The sequence below is a fragment of the Dipodomys ordii genome, unplaced genomic scaffold, assembly GCF_000151885.1.
Source record: "Dipodomys ordii isolate 6190 unplaced genomic scaffold, Dord_2.0 Scaffold3, whole genome shotgun sequence".
NCBI classification, from domain to species: Eukaryota; Metazoa; Chordata; class Mammalia; order Rodentia; family Heteromyidae; genus Dipodomys; species Dipodomys ordii.
In genome coordinates, this window is record NW_012267219.1 from 1,306,191 (window position 1) to 1,321,374 (window position 15,184).

General features: G+C 44.3%; 1 protein-coding gene across 2 annotated transcripts in view; it reads left to right on the plus strand.

Moving 5' to 3' along the window:
* Rab5b (RAB5B, member RAS oncogene family) overlaps positions 1-12,085 on the plus strand; it is a 34,733-nt gene extending 22,648 nt beyond the window's left edge. For both annotated transcript variants that reach the window (XM_013022019.1, XM_013022015.1), the window contains 5 exons: positions 4,915-5,177; positions 7,346-7,497; positions 7,968-8,090; positions 8,590-8,683; positions 9,518-12,085. In XM_013022019.1, coding sequence (XP_012877473.1) covers positions 5,015-5,177; positions 7,346-7,497; positions 7,968-8,090; positions 8,590-8,683; positions 9,518-9,633 — 648 coding nt within the window. In that variant the 5' untranslated portion in view covers positions 4,915-5,014 and the 3' untranslated portion in view covers positions 9,634-12,085. The remainder of the gene's footprint in view (positions 1-4,914; positions 5,178-7,345; positions 7,498-7,967; positions 8,091-8,589; positions 8,684-9,517) is intronic.
* Positions 12,086-15,184: the final 3,099 nt, after the last annotated feature.

The window sequence follows — 15,184 nt, forward strand, 5'->3', positions numbered from 1 at the left end:
ATTGGAGATAAGAGTCTCACAGACTTTCCTGCCCGGGCTGGCTTTGAACCATGATCCTCAGATCTCAGCCTCCTGAGTAGCTAGGATTACAGGCATGAGCCACTGGCGCCAGGCTAAAAAGTTAGACCAGTAAAAATCTAGATGCGAAAGCATTTCATCGCAGTTATACAGTATATTTAAATAGGATTGTTCAGTCCAGCTAGGAATAAACTCAATACCCTATTTGAAAAAAGAGTTAGGGGCATAGATCAAGTGATAGAATACTTGCTTAACAAGTGTAATGTCCTGAGTTCAAATTCTTAGTGCCAAAAAAATTAGCTGAAGCTGGGCAGCAGTGGCTTATGCCTGTAATCTTAGCTACTCAGGAGGCTGAGATCTGAGCCTCTCCATTCAAAGCTAGCCCCAACAGGAAAGTCCATGAGACTGTTATTTCCGATCAACCACCAGAAAACCAGAAGTAGCGCTATGGCTCAAGTGGTAGAGCACTAGCCTTGAGCTGAAGGGCTGAGGGACAGCGCCCAGGCCCGGAGTTCAAGCTCCTGGACCAACCAAAAAAAAAAAAAAAAAAGTTAGCTTGGAGGTGGGTAGTTCATGGTTGTAATCTTAGCACTCAGAAAGCAGATGCAGAGCTGGGAAGGTGGGTCAGTGGTAGAGTGCTTGCCTTGCATGCACGAGGCCCTGATTCCTCAGCACCACATAAGCAGAAAAAGCCGTAAGTGGCGCTGTGGCTCAAGTGGTAGGGTGCTAGCCTTGAGCTGAAGAGCTGAGGGACAGCGCCCAGGCCCATGACTCACAAAAAAGAAGAAAAGAAAAAAAAAAGCAGGAGTAACTCAAGAGTTAAGGCCAGCTTGAACTGCAAAGTGAAAAACCCAAGGGCTGTGAGTGTAGTTTAGTGGTAGAGTCTTTGTCTTTATGCACAAGTCCAGGTTCCATCTCCAACACCTTAAAAAGGTTAAAAAAAAAAAAAGTAAAACGCATAGTATATATTACATAATTATGTATAATTATATACTTTAATTGAAAAGAAAGGATTGGGGAGAATGAAAACAATTGGAATTCCTTCACATACTGCTCACCTTAATTTTATTTTCCTCAGTAGTTACCATTGTTAGGCTGGGTGTGGTGGTGATTGAAGCTGGGTGTGGTGGTACATGCATGTAATCCCAGATACTCAGGAGGCATAGATAGAAAGACTGGCCAAGGTACAGTGCAAAACCCTATCTAAAATATAAAGGAAAAAAGAGGGTCTTTGGGAGTCTGACATGAGTACTAGAGCAACTTCCTAGCAAGTACAAGGCTCTGAATTCAAGCTTCAGTACCAAAAGGGGGGAAAAAAGTGACTGCTCTTAACAGAAGCATGTGTATTCATCCATGCCTTTTTTTCTTCTTTTTTTTGGTCAGTCCTGGGGCTTGAACTCAGGGCCTGGGCACTGTCCCTGAGCCTCTCTAGACTCAAGGGTAGCGCTGTACCACTTGAGTCACAGCGCCACTTCTGGCTTTTTCTGTTTATTTGGTACTGAGGAATCGAACCCCAGGCTTCATGCATATTAGGCAAGTACTCTACCACTAAGCCATATTCCCAACCTTCTTCTATGTCTTTTTTTTTGTCTGTCGTGGGGCTTGAAATATGGGCTTGGGTGCTATCCCTGAGCTTTTCAGCTAAAGGCCAGCACCTTACCTCTTGAGCCATAGCACCACTTCCGGTTTTCGAGTGGTTTATTGGAGATAAGAGTCTCACGGGGCTGAGAAGACCCAAAAAATAAATAATTAAAAAAAAAAAAAAAGAGTCTCACGGACTTTGCTGCCCGTCCTGGCTTTGAACCGTGATCCTCAGATCTCAGCCTCCTGAGTAGCTAGAATTACAGGTGTGAGCCACCGGTACCCGGCTCTTCCATGTCTTTTTTTTTTTTTTAATAGTTTAATGTATTTTAATAGCAAACTTACAGGAACAGCACAGAAGACAGACAACATTAAAAACATGAACTTGCTTGTAGGACAACTCAGAAAAGTGGAGTGAACAGATGGAATCTACCGTATGATAAAACTTCCATGTCTTTTTTTTTTTTTTTTTTAGTCTGGTCGTGGGGCCTGAACTCTGGGCCTGGGCGCTGTCCCTCAGCTCTTCAGCTCAAGGCTAGCGCTCTACCACTTGAACCACAGCTCTACTTCTGGCTTTTTTCTTTTTGCTTATGTGGTGCTGAGGAATTGAACCCAGGGCCTCAGGCGTGCAAGACAAGCGCTCTACCACTGAGCCACCTTCCCAGCCCCTAACTTCCATGTCTTTATGCAGAAATATCAAGCCATATTTTGTTTGTATATATGCTTGAACACAGGGCCTCAAGTTCTTGCTTAGCTTTTTTGTTTGTTTGTCTGCTTGTTTGTTTAAGGCTGGCCCTCTACCACTTGAGCCACACCCCCACTTTCAGCTTTTTGATGGTTAGCATTCTGAGTAGCTGGGATTACAGGTATGAGGCTCCAATGCCCAGCTCCATCAATATATTTTGTTCAACTTGAGAAAACTGACACAAAGAAAGAAGTTAGAAACTTTGGGCTGGGAAGGTGGCTCAGTGGTAGAGCGCTTGCCTTGCATGTATGAGGCCCTGGGTTTGATTCCTCAGCACCACATAAGCAAAAAGAAAAAAAGCCAGAAGTGGTGCTGTGGCTCAAGTGGTAGAGCGCTAGCCTTGAGCTGAAGAGCTGAGGGACAGCGCCCAGGCCCAGAGTTCAGGCCCCATGACCAGACCCCCCCAAAAAAAAGGAAAAGGGGGGGAGACACCCTTAAATTGAGTAAAATTGGCTTTGTGAAAAATCTATATTGTCTTTATTTTGATTATTTCATTAGAGACCAGTAAAAACTTAATCACAAAATGGTACATATGTGTCTGGATTATTAGAACTCACTGACATAGCTGACTGCAAACTACCCTGTAGGATCACATTATGTTGTTACAGTCCTTTCAATTTATCTAGTCAACTTTAGGACCTTGAGGTGTTGGGTTTTTTTGTTTGTTTCTTGTTTTTTGTTTTTGTCAGTTGTGGGGCCTAGGCACTGTCTCTCAGCTCTTCAGCTCAAGGCTAGCACTGTACCAACTGAGACAGAGCACCACTTCAGACTTTTTCTGCTTATGTGGTGCTGAGGAATCGAACCGAGGGCTTCATGCATGCAAGGCAAGCACTCTACCACTGAACCACCTTCCCAGCTCCTCCTCTGGGAGTTTTGTTCCTCTGCATTGCATCCTGTGCGATTTTCATTTTTACTATCTAGAAAGTAGCATTGCTGAGATATTTAATTTGGCACCAAAACCCTTGCTGTAGTGACAAAGAGTGGTTCCCCACATAAGAGTATGATGTCTGGGGCTGGGAAGGTGGCTCGGTGATAGAGCGCTTGCCTTGCATGCATGAAGCCCTGGGTTCGATTCCTCGGCACCACATAAGCAGAAAAAAAAGCGGGAAGTGGCACTGTGGCTCAAGTGGTAGAGCGCTAGCCTTGAGCTGAAGAGCTGAAGGACAGCGCCCAGGTCCAGAGTTCAGGCCCATGACCAGACCCCCTCCACTCCCTCCCCCCCCTCCGCAAAAAAAGAGTATGATGTCTTTGGAGTCACTAGGATATCAGCCTTGGAGAAGGAAAAGGAATAACTCAAACAAAGCATCATTTTAGAGAGATATTTTTGTTTATTGTTCCCTCATTAACTCCCTCTTTCTCGGTAGTAACGATGATGGAAGATATTTAGGTTTGTTTGACTAGAATCTGAGAGCCACTTTTTGTCTGATAGCTTCCCTCTTCCAACAGCTTTCTTAACCTTTGTAGAGGGAAGAGGAATTGATTCACTTATTCTTTAATTAAGTCTTGATTGCTTGTGTTTAGAGATCAGCCTTCCTCTACCTCTAGTTTGGAGGGCTATAGCTGTTAGGCCTCTTTGGTATGGAGGGTAATCTTAATCTCTAGGCATCAGCAAGACAGCTGCAAGCTGAGAGTAGGTCAAGCTTTCAGACCTAGATTTGATAGACTCTCAAGACTTGGGGAAGTGAAAAATTGATACCAAATGTGATAGATCTGTGGGTTGTGTTTCTTTTGTTGTTGTTGTTGGTGGTGGTGGTGGTGGTGGTGGTCATGGGGCTTGAACAGCATGGGCGCTGTCCCTCAGCTCTTCAGCTTAAGGCAAGCGCTCTACCACTTGAGCCACAGTGCCACTTCCAGTTTTCTGGAGATCAGAGTCTCATGGACTTTCCAGCCCGGGCTGGCTTTGAACATGGATGCTCAGATCTCAGCTTCCTGAGTAGCTAGGATTACAGGTGTGAGCCACCGGTGCCCAGTTGTGGGTTGTTTCTTTCCTCACCTATAACCAGAAATGAGAAAGAATAGGACTCTGATAAGATCTTTGGAAATGTCAAGATAGATGAATATAGAACCAGATGCTACCTCAAATCCTTAGGAGAGGATATGTCCTCACCCCTAGAAAAATCTCCCTAGAAAAATCTCTCATTTTGAGAACTAAATAAAAGTCATGGCATCGAGATACCAAGGAAACACTGAATATCTAGGGTACTTGGGGGTAAATCCAGACTAACTGAAGGCTGACCAATTTGTTGTCACTCAGAAACTAACAAACAAACCTTTGAAGACTTTATAAGGAGTTAGTTGGGATTAAAGCTCTGTTTTCAGTCTCCATTTCAGCTCCTTGTCAGTCAGACTTTGTTATAGAGCTAACTCTTATTTCAGAAGCAATTCTTATTCATTGTCCCCCACTCTTAAAGCTAATTGTTAGCTGCCAGGGAACTTCATAGATTTGTAACTTTTCAATGATGGAAAATCCTCAGAGGACCAAGAAAATTAAGAGATTCTGCCCTTCCTCCAAAAAGCAATTGTACCTGCAATGGATCTGTGTCTAATTTTTTTCCACTTTTTTCTTGCAGGACTGTTGAATCCTGGAAGTCCCCTCCCCTCCCCCTTCCCCCCTTTGCCGCTTTGTGGCATCCCCCTCCCTCTACCCTTTCCCACTCTAATAATCTGGCCATGACTAGCAGAAGTACGGCCAGGCCCAATGGGCAGCCCCAGGCCAGCAAAATATGCCAATTTAAATTGGTCCTGCTGGGGGAATCTGCAGTGGGGAAGTCTAGCCTGGTATTACGTTTTGTCAAAGGACAGTTCCATGAGTACCAGGAGAGTACCATTGGAGGTAAGTACTTCAGAGAAAGAAGAGATCCAATAATTTGTAAGGTACATAGGAGGGAGATAATAGGACCTGATTATGGATCTGGCCTTCTTAACACTATTCATTACCCCAGGAATAGATACCTTTATAAAAACAAACAATTTCCATAAACACCAAAAATCAGGTGTTCATCTTTTTACTTTCTAGAAAAAAAGAAAATAAACTTTGTAGACCTGGAATAATCACTTAATCCTACTCCTTGTCATCTTAGTGACAGGTTCAGCTGAGTGACATCTTGAGCAGATAAAAGTTGGTTTGGATCTGGATCTGGTGGCTCATGCCTATAATACCAGCACTTAAGAGTCTGAGACAGGAAGATTGCAGCAGGTTGCAGGCCATCCTGAGCTATATAAGGAAATCTTGATTTGCAACAATGATTCATGGTTTTAAAAAAAAATTATACCAAGAGTTGCCCGAGAGTCAGGTACTAGTGACTCACACCTACAGTTATAGCTGTCCAAGAAGCAGAGATCTGAAGACCAAGGTTCGAAGCCAGCCCCAGAAAAAAAAAGCTCACAAGACTATCTCCAATTAACTACCAAAAATGCTAGACTGAAGGCATGACAAGCGGTGGTGCATTCACTGTGAAGGAAAAAGTTGAGCAGGAAAAGAAAGAAAAGATGTGGGAAGTCATAGAGCTCTGAGTTCAGCCATGGTACTAGTCTAAATAAATAAATAAATAGAATTGCCCTGGGAGCCTTCTTAACCAGTGTATACTTGGGCTATACTCGAGATCTGCTGGTTAATGTTGCGGCAGGGTGAGGTTAGTGGCAGTAGCATAGGCATATGTCTGGAGAAACTCCTTAGATGGATTTTGCTACACATAGCTAGTAAAAAAAAAAAAGTCTGGAATCAATATCAAATATAAAAGGCACCTGCCTTTTCTATTTTTGCTACCCTCTCCCTGTAACTAGCCTCAAATAGCTAACTCAATAAAGGATCTTTTATGAGAATGTCCATTTTGCTCCTTCCCCCTTTTACCAGTCATCTTGAAAGTGGAATGTCCTGTAGCAGGTGGTGATAGAAAAAAATAATGGCGAAAGTCAGGCCCTGATGGCTCATGCCTGTAATCCTAGCTTACTCAGGAGGCCAAAACCTAGGGGACTGAGGTGTGAAACCAATCACAAGACTATCTTTCCAAGTAACTAGCAAAAAACAGGGCTAGAGGTATGTTTCAAGTAGTAGAGTGTCAGCCATGAGTGAAAAAGGCAAGTGAGTATAATACCCTGAGTTCAAGCCCAGCACATATATACAAAAGTTTAGCCAAGCCGGATGCTGGTGGCCTGTAATCCTAGCTACTCAGGAGACTGAGATATGAGGATCATTGTTCAAAGCCAGCCCAGGCAGGAGAGACCGTGAAACTCCTATCTCCAATAAACCACAAGAAAACCAGAAGTGGTGCTGTAGCTCAAGTGGTAGAGCGCTCACCTTGAGCTGAAGAGCTGAGGGACAGCATCCAAGCCCAGTGTTCAAGCCCCACAACCAACAACAACAACAAAAAATTTAGCCAGGTATTGATGACTATGACCTGCCATCAAGCTTTAAGTTTTTCTAATTAGTCTTTTTAAATCTTGTTATAAAAATCCTATGAAGGGCTGGGAAGGTGGCTCACGCCTGTAATCCTAGCTACTCAAGGAGCTGAGATCTGAGGATCACGGTTCAAAGCCGGCCCAGGCAGGAAAGTCTATGAGACTCTTTATCTCCAATAAATCATCAGAAAACCAGAAGTGGGGCTGTGGCTGAAGAGGTAGAGTGCTAGCCTTTAGCCAAAGAGCTGAGGGACAGCGCCCAGGCTCAGAGTTCAAGTCCCATGACTGGGGGGAAAAAATCTTATGAAGTTATTGTCTCTGTCATTATTTGTTGTCCCCCACTAGTTTAGTTAAAAGGATGACTGGTGTCAGAGTCAATCGTGCACCTTCTCCCTTACAGTTTAAGTGACCATTCTTTAGAGAAGTTCTTGATAGGAATGTCTTGGCCAAAGACAATCTTAATCTTGTTCACAGGAGAACAGTAAACCTGTGGCTGAGCATCCTGGATAGTAATTTATCTTAGAGAATGGAGATCCTCTGAAAGGGGTGGTATGTTCTCATTCTTCATTCTACTTACAACTTCTTCCCCTCTATTATCCATAGCGGCCTTCCTCACCCAGTCCGTTTGTCTAGATGATACAACAGTCAAGTTTGAGATCTGGGATACAGCTGGGCAGGAGCGATACCACAGCTTAGCCCCTATGTACTACAGGGGTGCCCAAGCTGCAATTGTGGTTTATGATATTACTAATCAGGTAAGTGAGCTGAAAAGACTATCCTTGCTTTTTTTTTGGGGGGAGGGGTCAGTTGTGGGGCTTGAACTCTGGGCCTGGGCACTGTTCCTGAGCTCTTCAGCTCAAAGCAAGCACTCTACCACTTAAGCCGCAGCACCACTTCTGGTTTTCTGGTGGTTTATTGGAGATAAGAGTCTCACGGTCTTTCCTGCCTGGGCTGGCTTTAAACCACAATCCTCAGATCTCAGACTCCTGAGTAGCTAGGATTACAGGCCTGAGCCACCAGTGCCTGGCTGTCCTTGCTTTTATTTATAGGAATTAAATGGGATGGGGGAGAGGAAACAAGTTCTTGAAATAACAAAATAAGAGTACCAAGGCTAAGATGTGGTAATGAATTATAAGACCTGTGGTTTTAGTGATTAGCTTTCATAGAGTTTGTTGTGGCTGGTCTATCTTTCCATCTACTCACTCTCTTCCTAATATTTTCTTAGGAAACGTTTGCCCGAGCAAAGACCTGGGTGAAGGAACTACAGCGGCAGGCCAGTCCTAGCATTGTTATTGCCCTGGCGGGAAACAAGGCTGACCTGGCCAATAAGCGCATGGTGGAGTATGAGGTAAGCTGCTCCATGAAGTCTCTTAATACACTCCCTCTGTATGTGGGACTTTTCCAAACCAGCCGTCTCCAAAAAACTGAGGACATTGATTGTCTCATTCTCCAGTTCTACACCACATTAAATATAGCAACACTGTGACCCTAGTGACACCCAGATTTTAGAGGAATCAAAAGAAAATCCTAGAGCAGAGTGGTAGGAAAGTATCAACTGTGGTACTTCCAGTGTGAAAATATGGAGGGAACAGCTAAATTTGAGGTAACAGATCTACTCAAGTGTTAGAACCAAAAAGCTCACTTAACTTCTCCTAACTAAGATTATTTCTGACATCTGTTTGTTGAACTCAGTGAACATGGGTTTATCCTGAGGGATCATTACTAAATTATGAGTCCAGTGTCATATGGCAGGAGGGCCATTAATTAAGGGGAGGAAATCTAGTATCTTGTCTAGCCTTGGAACTTTATGAGACTGAAAAAGCAAGTATTTCTCCCATTCCATGCAGGAGGCTCAGGCATATGCTGATGACAACAGCTTATTGTTTATGGAGACTTCAGCCAAGACAGCTATGAACGTGAATGATCTCTTCCTGGCAATAGGTAAGGTCAGAACATCCTAAGGTTATCCTATCTGTCCCTTGTCTATAAGTAAAGTCATCACTGACCAAATCAAGGATACGTAGGAGTGTCTGCTCTTGTAATAACTTGAAGTATCAGGCTGGGGGTGCAGGTCAGTGACAGAGTACTTGCCTTGCAGGTGCAAGGCTTTACATTTTTATTCTGAGCACTGTACACCTGTAATCACAGTTATTCTCAGGAAGCTGAGCTCTGAGAATCACTGAAGCCAGCCTGGGAAAGGAAAGTCCCTAGAATCTTACCTCCAGTTAATCACCAAAAAGCCAAAAGAGGAGCTATGGCTCAAGTGGTAGGGCACTAGCCTTGAACACAAAAGCTCTGGGACAGCACCCAGGTCCTGAGTTCAAGCCCTATTAAAAAAAAAAAAAAAGAGGTGTGGAAATACCTTAGCTATCTATTGTGACCTCTATCCTTTTACTGCAGTTTTAGCCTCCTTGTGTTCTATATAGTTTGCACAGTGAATTCTCCCTCTTCTGAACATTCTTGTAATCTCTTGCTTTATCTATTTGTGTATGTGTGTAAATGAGAAAAATCTTTTTTTTTTTTTTTTAATGTGGATTGTAGGAACTCTGGGCCTGGGCGCTGTCCCTCAGCTCTTCAGCTCAAGGCGAGCGCTCTACCATTTGAGCCACAGAGCCACTTCTGGTTTTATGAGTGGTTTATAGTCTTCACAGACTTTCCTGCCCAGGCTGGCTTGGAACCATGATCCTCAGATCTCAGCCTCCTGAGTAGCTAGGATTATAGGTGTGCGCCCAGCTGTAAAAATCTTTCTTACTGTTTCCTTCTTTTTATCTTTAGCTAAGAAGTTGCCAAAGAGTGAACCCCAGAATCTGGGGGGTGCAGCAGGCCGAAGCCGGGGTGTGGATCTCCATGAGCAGTCCCAGCAGAACAAGAGCCAGTGTTGTAGCAACTGAGGGGGTGGCTAGCAGCAAACAAATATGGAGCTAGCACGACAGCTAAGAAATCACCTCCATCCCCACCCCTCAGCACACAGCCCCTACGGTAACAGCACACTGAGCCCTGGCTCCCAAGGGCTGCCTCCTGACAGCTCCATCATGGCACTTTTTAACGCTTCAGCAACCAACACCAGGCAGCTGTTGCCACTGGCCTCCTGCCCCGTACTCTGGGGCTTGGGGGTCAAATCCCCCCAGGACTTACCTTCCAAAACAAACTTTCTCCACTTTGTATTATAGGTGCAAGACAGTGACCTACTTTTTCCTCCTCCTCTATTTTCTTTCCCATTTTTTCAGAACATGCTTCTTGTCTCCTGCCCCTCCCCTCCCTTCCACTTTTGATCAATCCCTGTTCTTGATCCTCTTCTCTTCCCAGGATGGAGAAGGTGGTGAACCCAGGAACTAAGAAGGGAGATTTCTAGGTCAGTTAACATTTATATGCCCTGGAGGGAGAGGAAGGCCCAGAGCAGGAGGAAGTACGAAAATATTTCCTTTTGTTTTTATTGAGTTGGCATTTCTCATAGTTGAAAACACTGCAGAATCCATGAGTTGGCCTTGTGGAGGGGTGTTCCTAGTTAGAGGTGAGAATGGGGCGGCAAACTCTCAGGCCACATGGGAGTCATATATTGTTAGCTAACTGGATGGAAAGGGAGCTATGGTTCTGGAACTCTTCCAAGGCCCAGTTTTCCCTTACCCAGCCTCATAGATTGGGGATCAGATCCCAGAGTCCTCCAAAGAATCTTCACTGGTTGCCTGCACCTTTGGCTCTGCTGTGATCTAATTGGAGGGGGGAACCAGTTTCTGATGCCCATCCTCTGAGTTATACATATGCATTTCCCCTCCACCCCTGGCCTTAAGATGGCCTCACCTCCATATACCATATCCCCCTGCAGTTTGCACTTTAACTGATGGTGATTCAGTCAGGATACTTGTTTTACAGGGTTTTTGACTGATTTTGCCTGTCCTCCAGCCTTTTTAATTCAGTGGAATCTGAGATACATGAGGTTTGGGGAGAGGCTGCAGAGAGCAGGACTAGTGGCAGCTACCCAAGCCCAGTATCCACTGCTAGCTTCCTCCTACTCTGATTTGTAACCTCTGCTCTTGCCAGCCTAGCTGTTGGATATAGGTTGCCTTTACTGGAGAATTAACTAAGCAACTGGAGAGTGGCCTCAGGATAGCCCAGGCCGAGAAGTCAGACAAAAGGGAGAAGCTTTCTATCCTTTTCCAGGGTTTCACACTCAATTTACTATCCATGACCATGTCTTTTCTACTTCCCTGTAAATAGGTAAAATCTTTATTCTCACTGTATAGTGTATTTCCTACCTCCCATCAGGCCCATTTTCTTCTTATGTTATCTCCTCCATTCTAATCCTCCCATACCTATCCTCCCATGCAACCCGTGGTTTACTTTATGTACCACTAGGGGCTAATACCACAAAGGCCTACTGAGGCCTCCCTCATAGAATACCACCTATTTCTGTGGACAGGAAGTGACTAGCACTGAAGGTTCCTTACAACTGTCCCACATCATCAAAGGACTTTGGTTCTTTCTAAGTCTCTAGCCTCTCTTCACATCCTTCATCAGGTGTTTTAGGATGTCTGTGGGAAGCTATCAAAGTGAGAAAGAACTCTTTTAAGTTACCTCTTGTTCTAGCCCAGTTTGTTTATTTTTTTTTAAACTTTGGGGACAAAAGACAGGAAAAGCCACAGTAACCCAGGATTGGAATCTTTCTGCCCTTATGGCTTGGAAATGGCCGCTGTCCCAGAGCAGCTGAGAAATGCATGAAGTTGAGATGCTGAAAGACCCAGCTTTGGTTCTTCCACTTAGGCCTCAGTTCCTTCCTTTTCCAGGGGCAGCCTTAGTTCCCATGGCCCTGAACTACACATATATTTCCCCTTTCTTCCACAGAACCCATTAGTTCTTCAAAGCACTCAGTGCATCCTTTTTACAAGTGGAAGAACTAGGATGGCTCTGTAAGTCTCTTAAGAAATGAAATTCTCCATGCAGCTTTCCTCATGGAGCAGGAGTGAAGATATTTCATTGCCTTGGGGCTGGGGAAATGCTTTCCCAGGATTCCCCATTCCTCACCCTCTTAGGAACAGTATTGGCCTTAGCTTCCAGGCCTATCTGCTGCCTTTCCTCTACTCCTACCGGCTCTTCTGCCCTCCTTTGAGCACTGTTGGGGTTGGGGATTTTAGTTTTTTATTTCCCAGCTCTTCATTTTTTTTTCTTCTAATCAGTTTTTTTTTTTTTAAAGGGGAAGGGGTATCTCTCTTTTTTGCTTCTGAGAAAGCATTTGCCTTTCTTTCCCTCTCTCCTTCCAACATAACAATCGTGGTAACAGAATGCGACTGCTGATTTACCGATGTATTTAATGTAAGTAAAAAGGAAAAAAAAGAAAAATGTATTGGAGTGTTGTTTTGTTTTGTGTCATTTGTGTGTCTGCATGATACTAGAAATTTGAAAGAAAGGGTACCCATTGTCTTACTGAATTAGAAACATACCTTTTCCTCCATCTTGATACCTCTTTACTTCCTTTCTCATCTTTTCTTTTTTCTTTTTTTTTTGGAGTCCAGTCATGGGGCCTGAACTCTGGGCCTGGGCGCTGTCCCTCAGTTCTTCAGCTCAAGGCTAGCGCTCTACCACTTGAGCCAGAGCACCAATTCCGGCTTTTTTCTCTTTGCTTATGTGGTGCTGAGGGATCGAACCCAAGGCTTCAGGCATGCAAGGCAAGCACTCTACCACTGAGCCACCTTCCCAGCTCCTTTTTTTTTTTTTGCCAGTTGTGGGGTTTGAACTCTGGGCTTGGGCACTGTTCCTTAGCTCCAGTTGCTTAAGGCTAGCTATCTAGCTCTTTTTTTTTTTTTGGGTCCGGTCGTGGGGCCTGAACTCTGGGCCTGGGTGCTGTCCCTCAGCTCTTCAGCTCAAGGCTAGTGCGCTACCACTTGAGCCATAGCGCCACTTCCGGCTTTTTTTTTCTGCTTATATGTTGCTGAGGAATCGAACCCAGGGCCTCATGCATGCAAGGCAAGAGCTTTACCACTGAGCCACTTTCCCAGCCCTCTTTAATTTTAATTAATAAAATTATTTATATTTTTCCCTACATAGCCTATGCTAGTCTAGAACTAGAGTTCCTACTTCAGCCACCCAGGTGCGGGAATTACAGGTATCTGACATCATGCCAGGACTTCCGGTCATATTTAGACAGTCCCTAGCTAGCTGACTTCTCTTAGGTTGACTTGTATGTTTTAATTCATTGTTATTATAGAGGTAATGTACAGATGGGTTACATTTACATGAGTCAGGTAATGCATACATTTTCTTTCTTACAATGTCATCTGTTCCGTCATTCTCTCCCAGTCCCTCCCTCCCACCTCCATTTATGAGTGCACTTTTATCAATGTTCAATGAGCTCCACTGCTACACTTTTTAACCCTTTTTCCCTCGAGCTCTGTGCCCTCCTCCCTCCCCAACCCTCTTGAAGATAGACACGTGAATATACAATATTTAAGGTAAAGAAGACACAATCATCACAAACTTAAAAAAAAGTCTTGCCGGGCACTGGTGGCTCATGCCTGTAATCCTAGCTACTGAGGAGGCTGAGATTGAAGATCATGGTTCAAAGCCAGCCCGGGCAGAAAAGTCCATGAGACTTATCTCTAATTAACCAGAAAACCAGAAATGGCACTGTGGCTCAAGTGGTAGAGTGCTAGCCTTGAAGAGCTGAGGGACAGTGCCCAGGCCCAAAATTCAAGCTCCACAACCAGGAAAAAAAAGGCATTTCCATATCTTGGAGTTCATTTCAGTATGTATATTATTTTTCTTTTTTTTTCTTTTTTTGTCGGTTGTGGGCCTGAACTCTGGGCCTGGGCACTGTCCCTCAGCTCTTCAGCTCAAGGTTAGCACTCTACCACTTGAGCCACAGCGCCACTTCCAGCTTTTTCTGCTTATGTGGTGCTGAAGAATCGAACCCAGGGCCTCATGCATGCAAGGCAGGCACTCTACCACTGAGCCACCTTCCCAGTCCTGTATATTATTTTATATAAATATGAAGAGACATTTAGGCATTGAGCCTTTGTGATTTTTTTCCTCTTTTGGTCTCATTGAATCCTGTATAATTTGTCTTATCCCGGTGTGTTTTAGATCTAACTTTGCATATCAGAGAGAACATGCACTATCTCTGATCTTGGCTTATCTCACTTAACATAATTTGTTCTAGTTTCATCCATTTCCCTACAAATGACATTATTTTATTCTTTCTAACTCCATTGTATATAGGCACCACATCTTTTTGATCCACTCATCTATTGTAGAGCATCTGGAATTTTTCCATATCTTTTTGTTGTTGTTGTTGTTGGTCATGGGGCTTGAATTCAGGGCACTGTCCCTGAGCTTCTTTTGTGCAAGGTTATAGCGCTCTACCACTTGAACCACAGTGTAACTTCTGTTTTTTTCTGTTTATGTGGTACTGAGGAATCGAACCCAGGGAAGCACTCAACCACTAAGCCACAATCCCAGCCCATCTCTGAGCTTTTTTTTTTTGTTGGTTGTGGGGCTTGAACTCAGGGTCTGGGTGCTGTCCCTGAGCTCATCAGCTCAAGGCAAGCGCTTTACCACTTGAGTCACAGTGCCTTACCAGTTTTCTGGTGGTTTATTGGAGATAGGAGTCTCTTGGACTTTCCTGCCAAGGCTGTCTTTGAACGGAGTTCCTCAGAACTCAGCCTCCTGAGTACCTAGGATTACGGGCATGAGCCACCAGCACCTGGCTTTTTCAAACCCAGGGCTTCATGGTAGGCAAGCACTCTACCACTAAGCCACATTCCCAGTCCCCCTGAACATTTTTGCTCAGGGCTAGCACTCTACCCCTTCATTTTGGCTTTTTGTTAATTAGTCCAATTAACCACTTTTGGTCTCACAGTATGGCTTCAAACCATGATCCTTAGATATCTCTCCTGAGTAGCTAGTATTACAGGTGTGAATACCAGCAGTCTTGCTCTTCCTTTCAGTTTTCAGATTGGATTGCTCTTTTTTTTCCCCCTGAGGGTAGGCCTTAGTTACCTCTTGCATTTCTTGCATTTCTGGATTCCAGATGAGTAACACGTTGCTATAGTTATTTGTTGTTTTGGGTTGTTCTTTTTTTTCTTTTTTTGTAGGTCATGGGGCCTGAACTCTGGGCCTGGGCACTGTCCCTCAGCACTTCAGCTCAAGGCTAGCACGCTACCACTTGAGCCTCAGCCCCACTTCCAACTTTTTCTGCTTAACCCAGGGCCTCATACATGCGAGGCAAGCACTCTACCACTGAGCCACCTTCCCAGCCCTGGTCTGCTTATTTGTTGAGATGGAGATCTGGCTAACTTTTTTCCATGGCTGGCCTTTAAAAGTGATCTTCCCAGTATCCATCTCTAAGTATCTGGAATTACAAGTATGTGCCCCTATCCCAGCTTCCTTCTATGCTTAGTACACTTTTCACTACCTCTCCAGGGTCTTTGATTCTTTTTTTTTTTTTTTTGG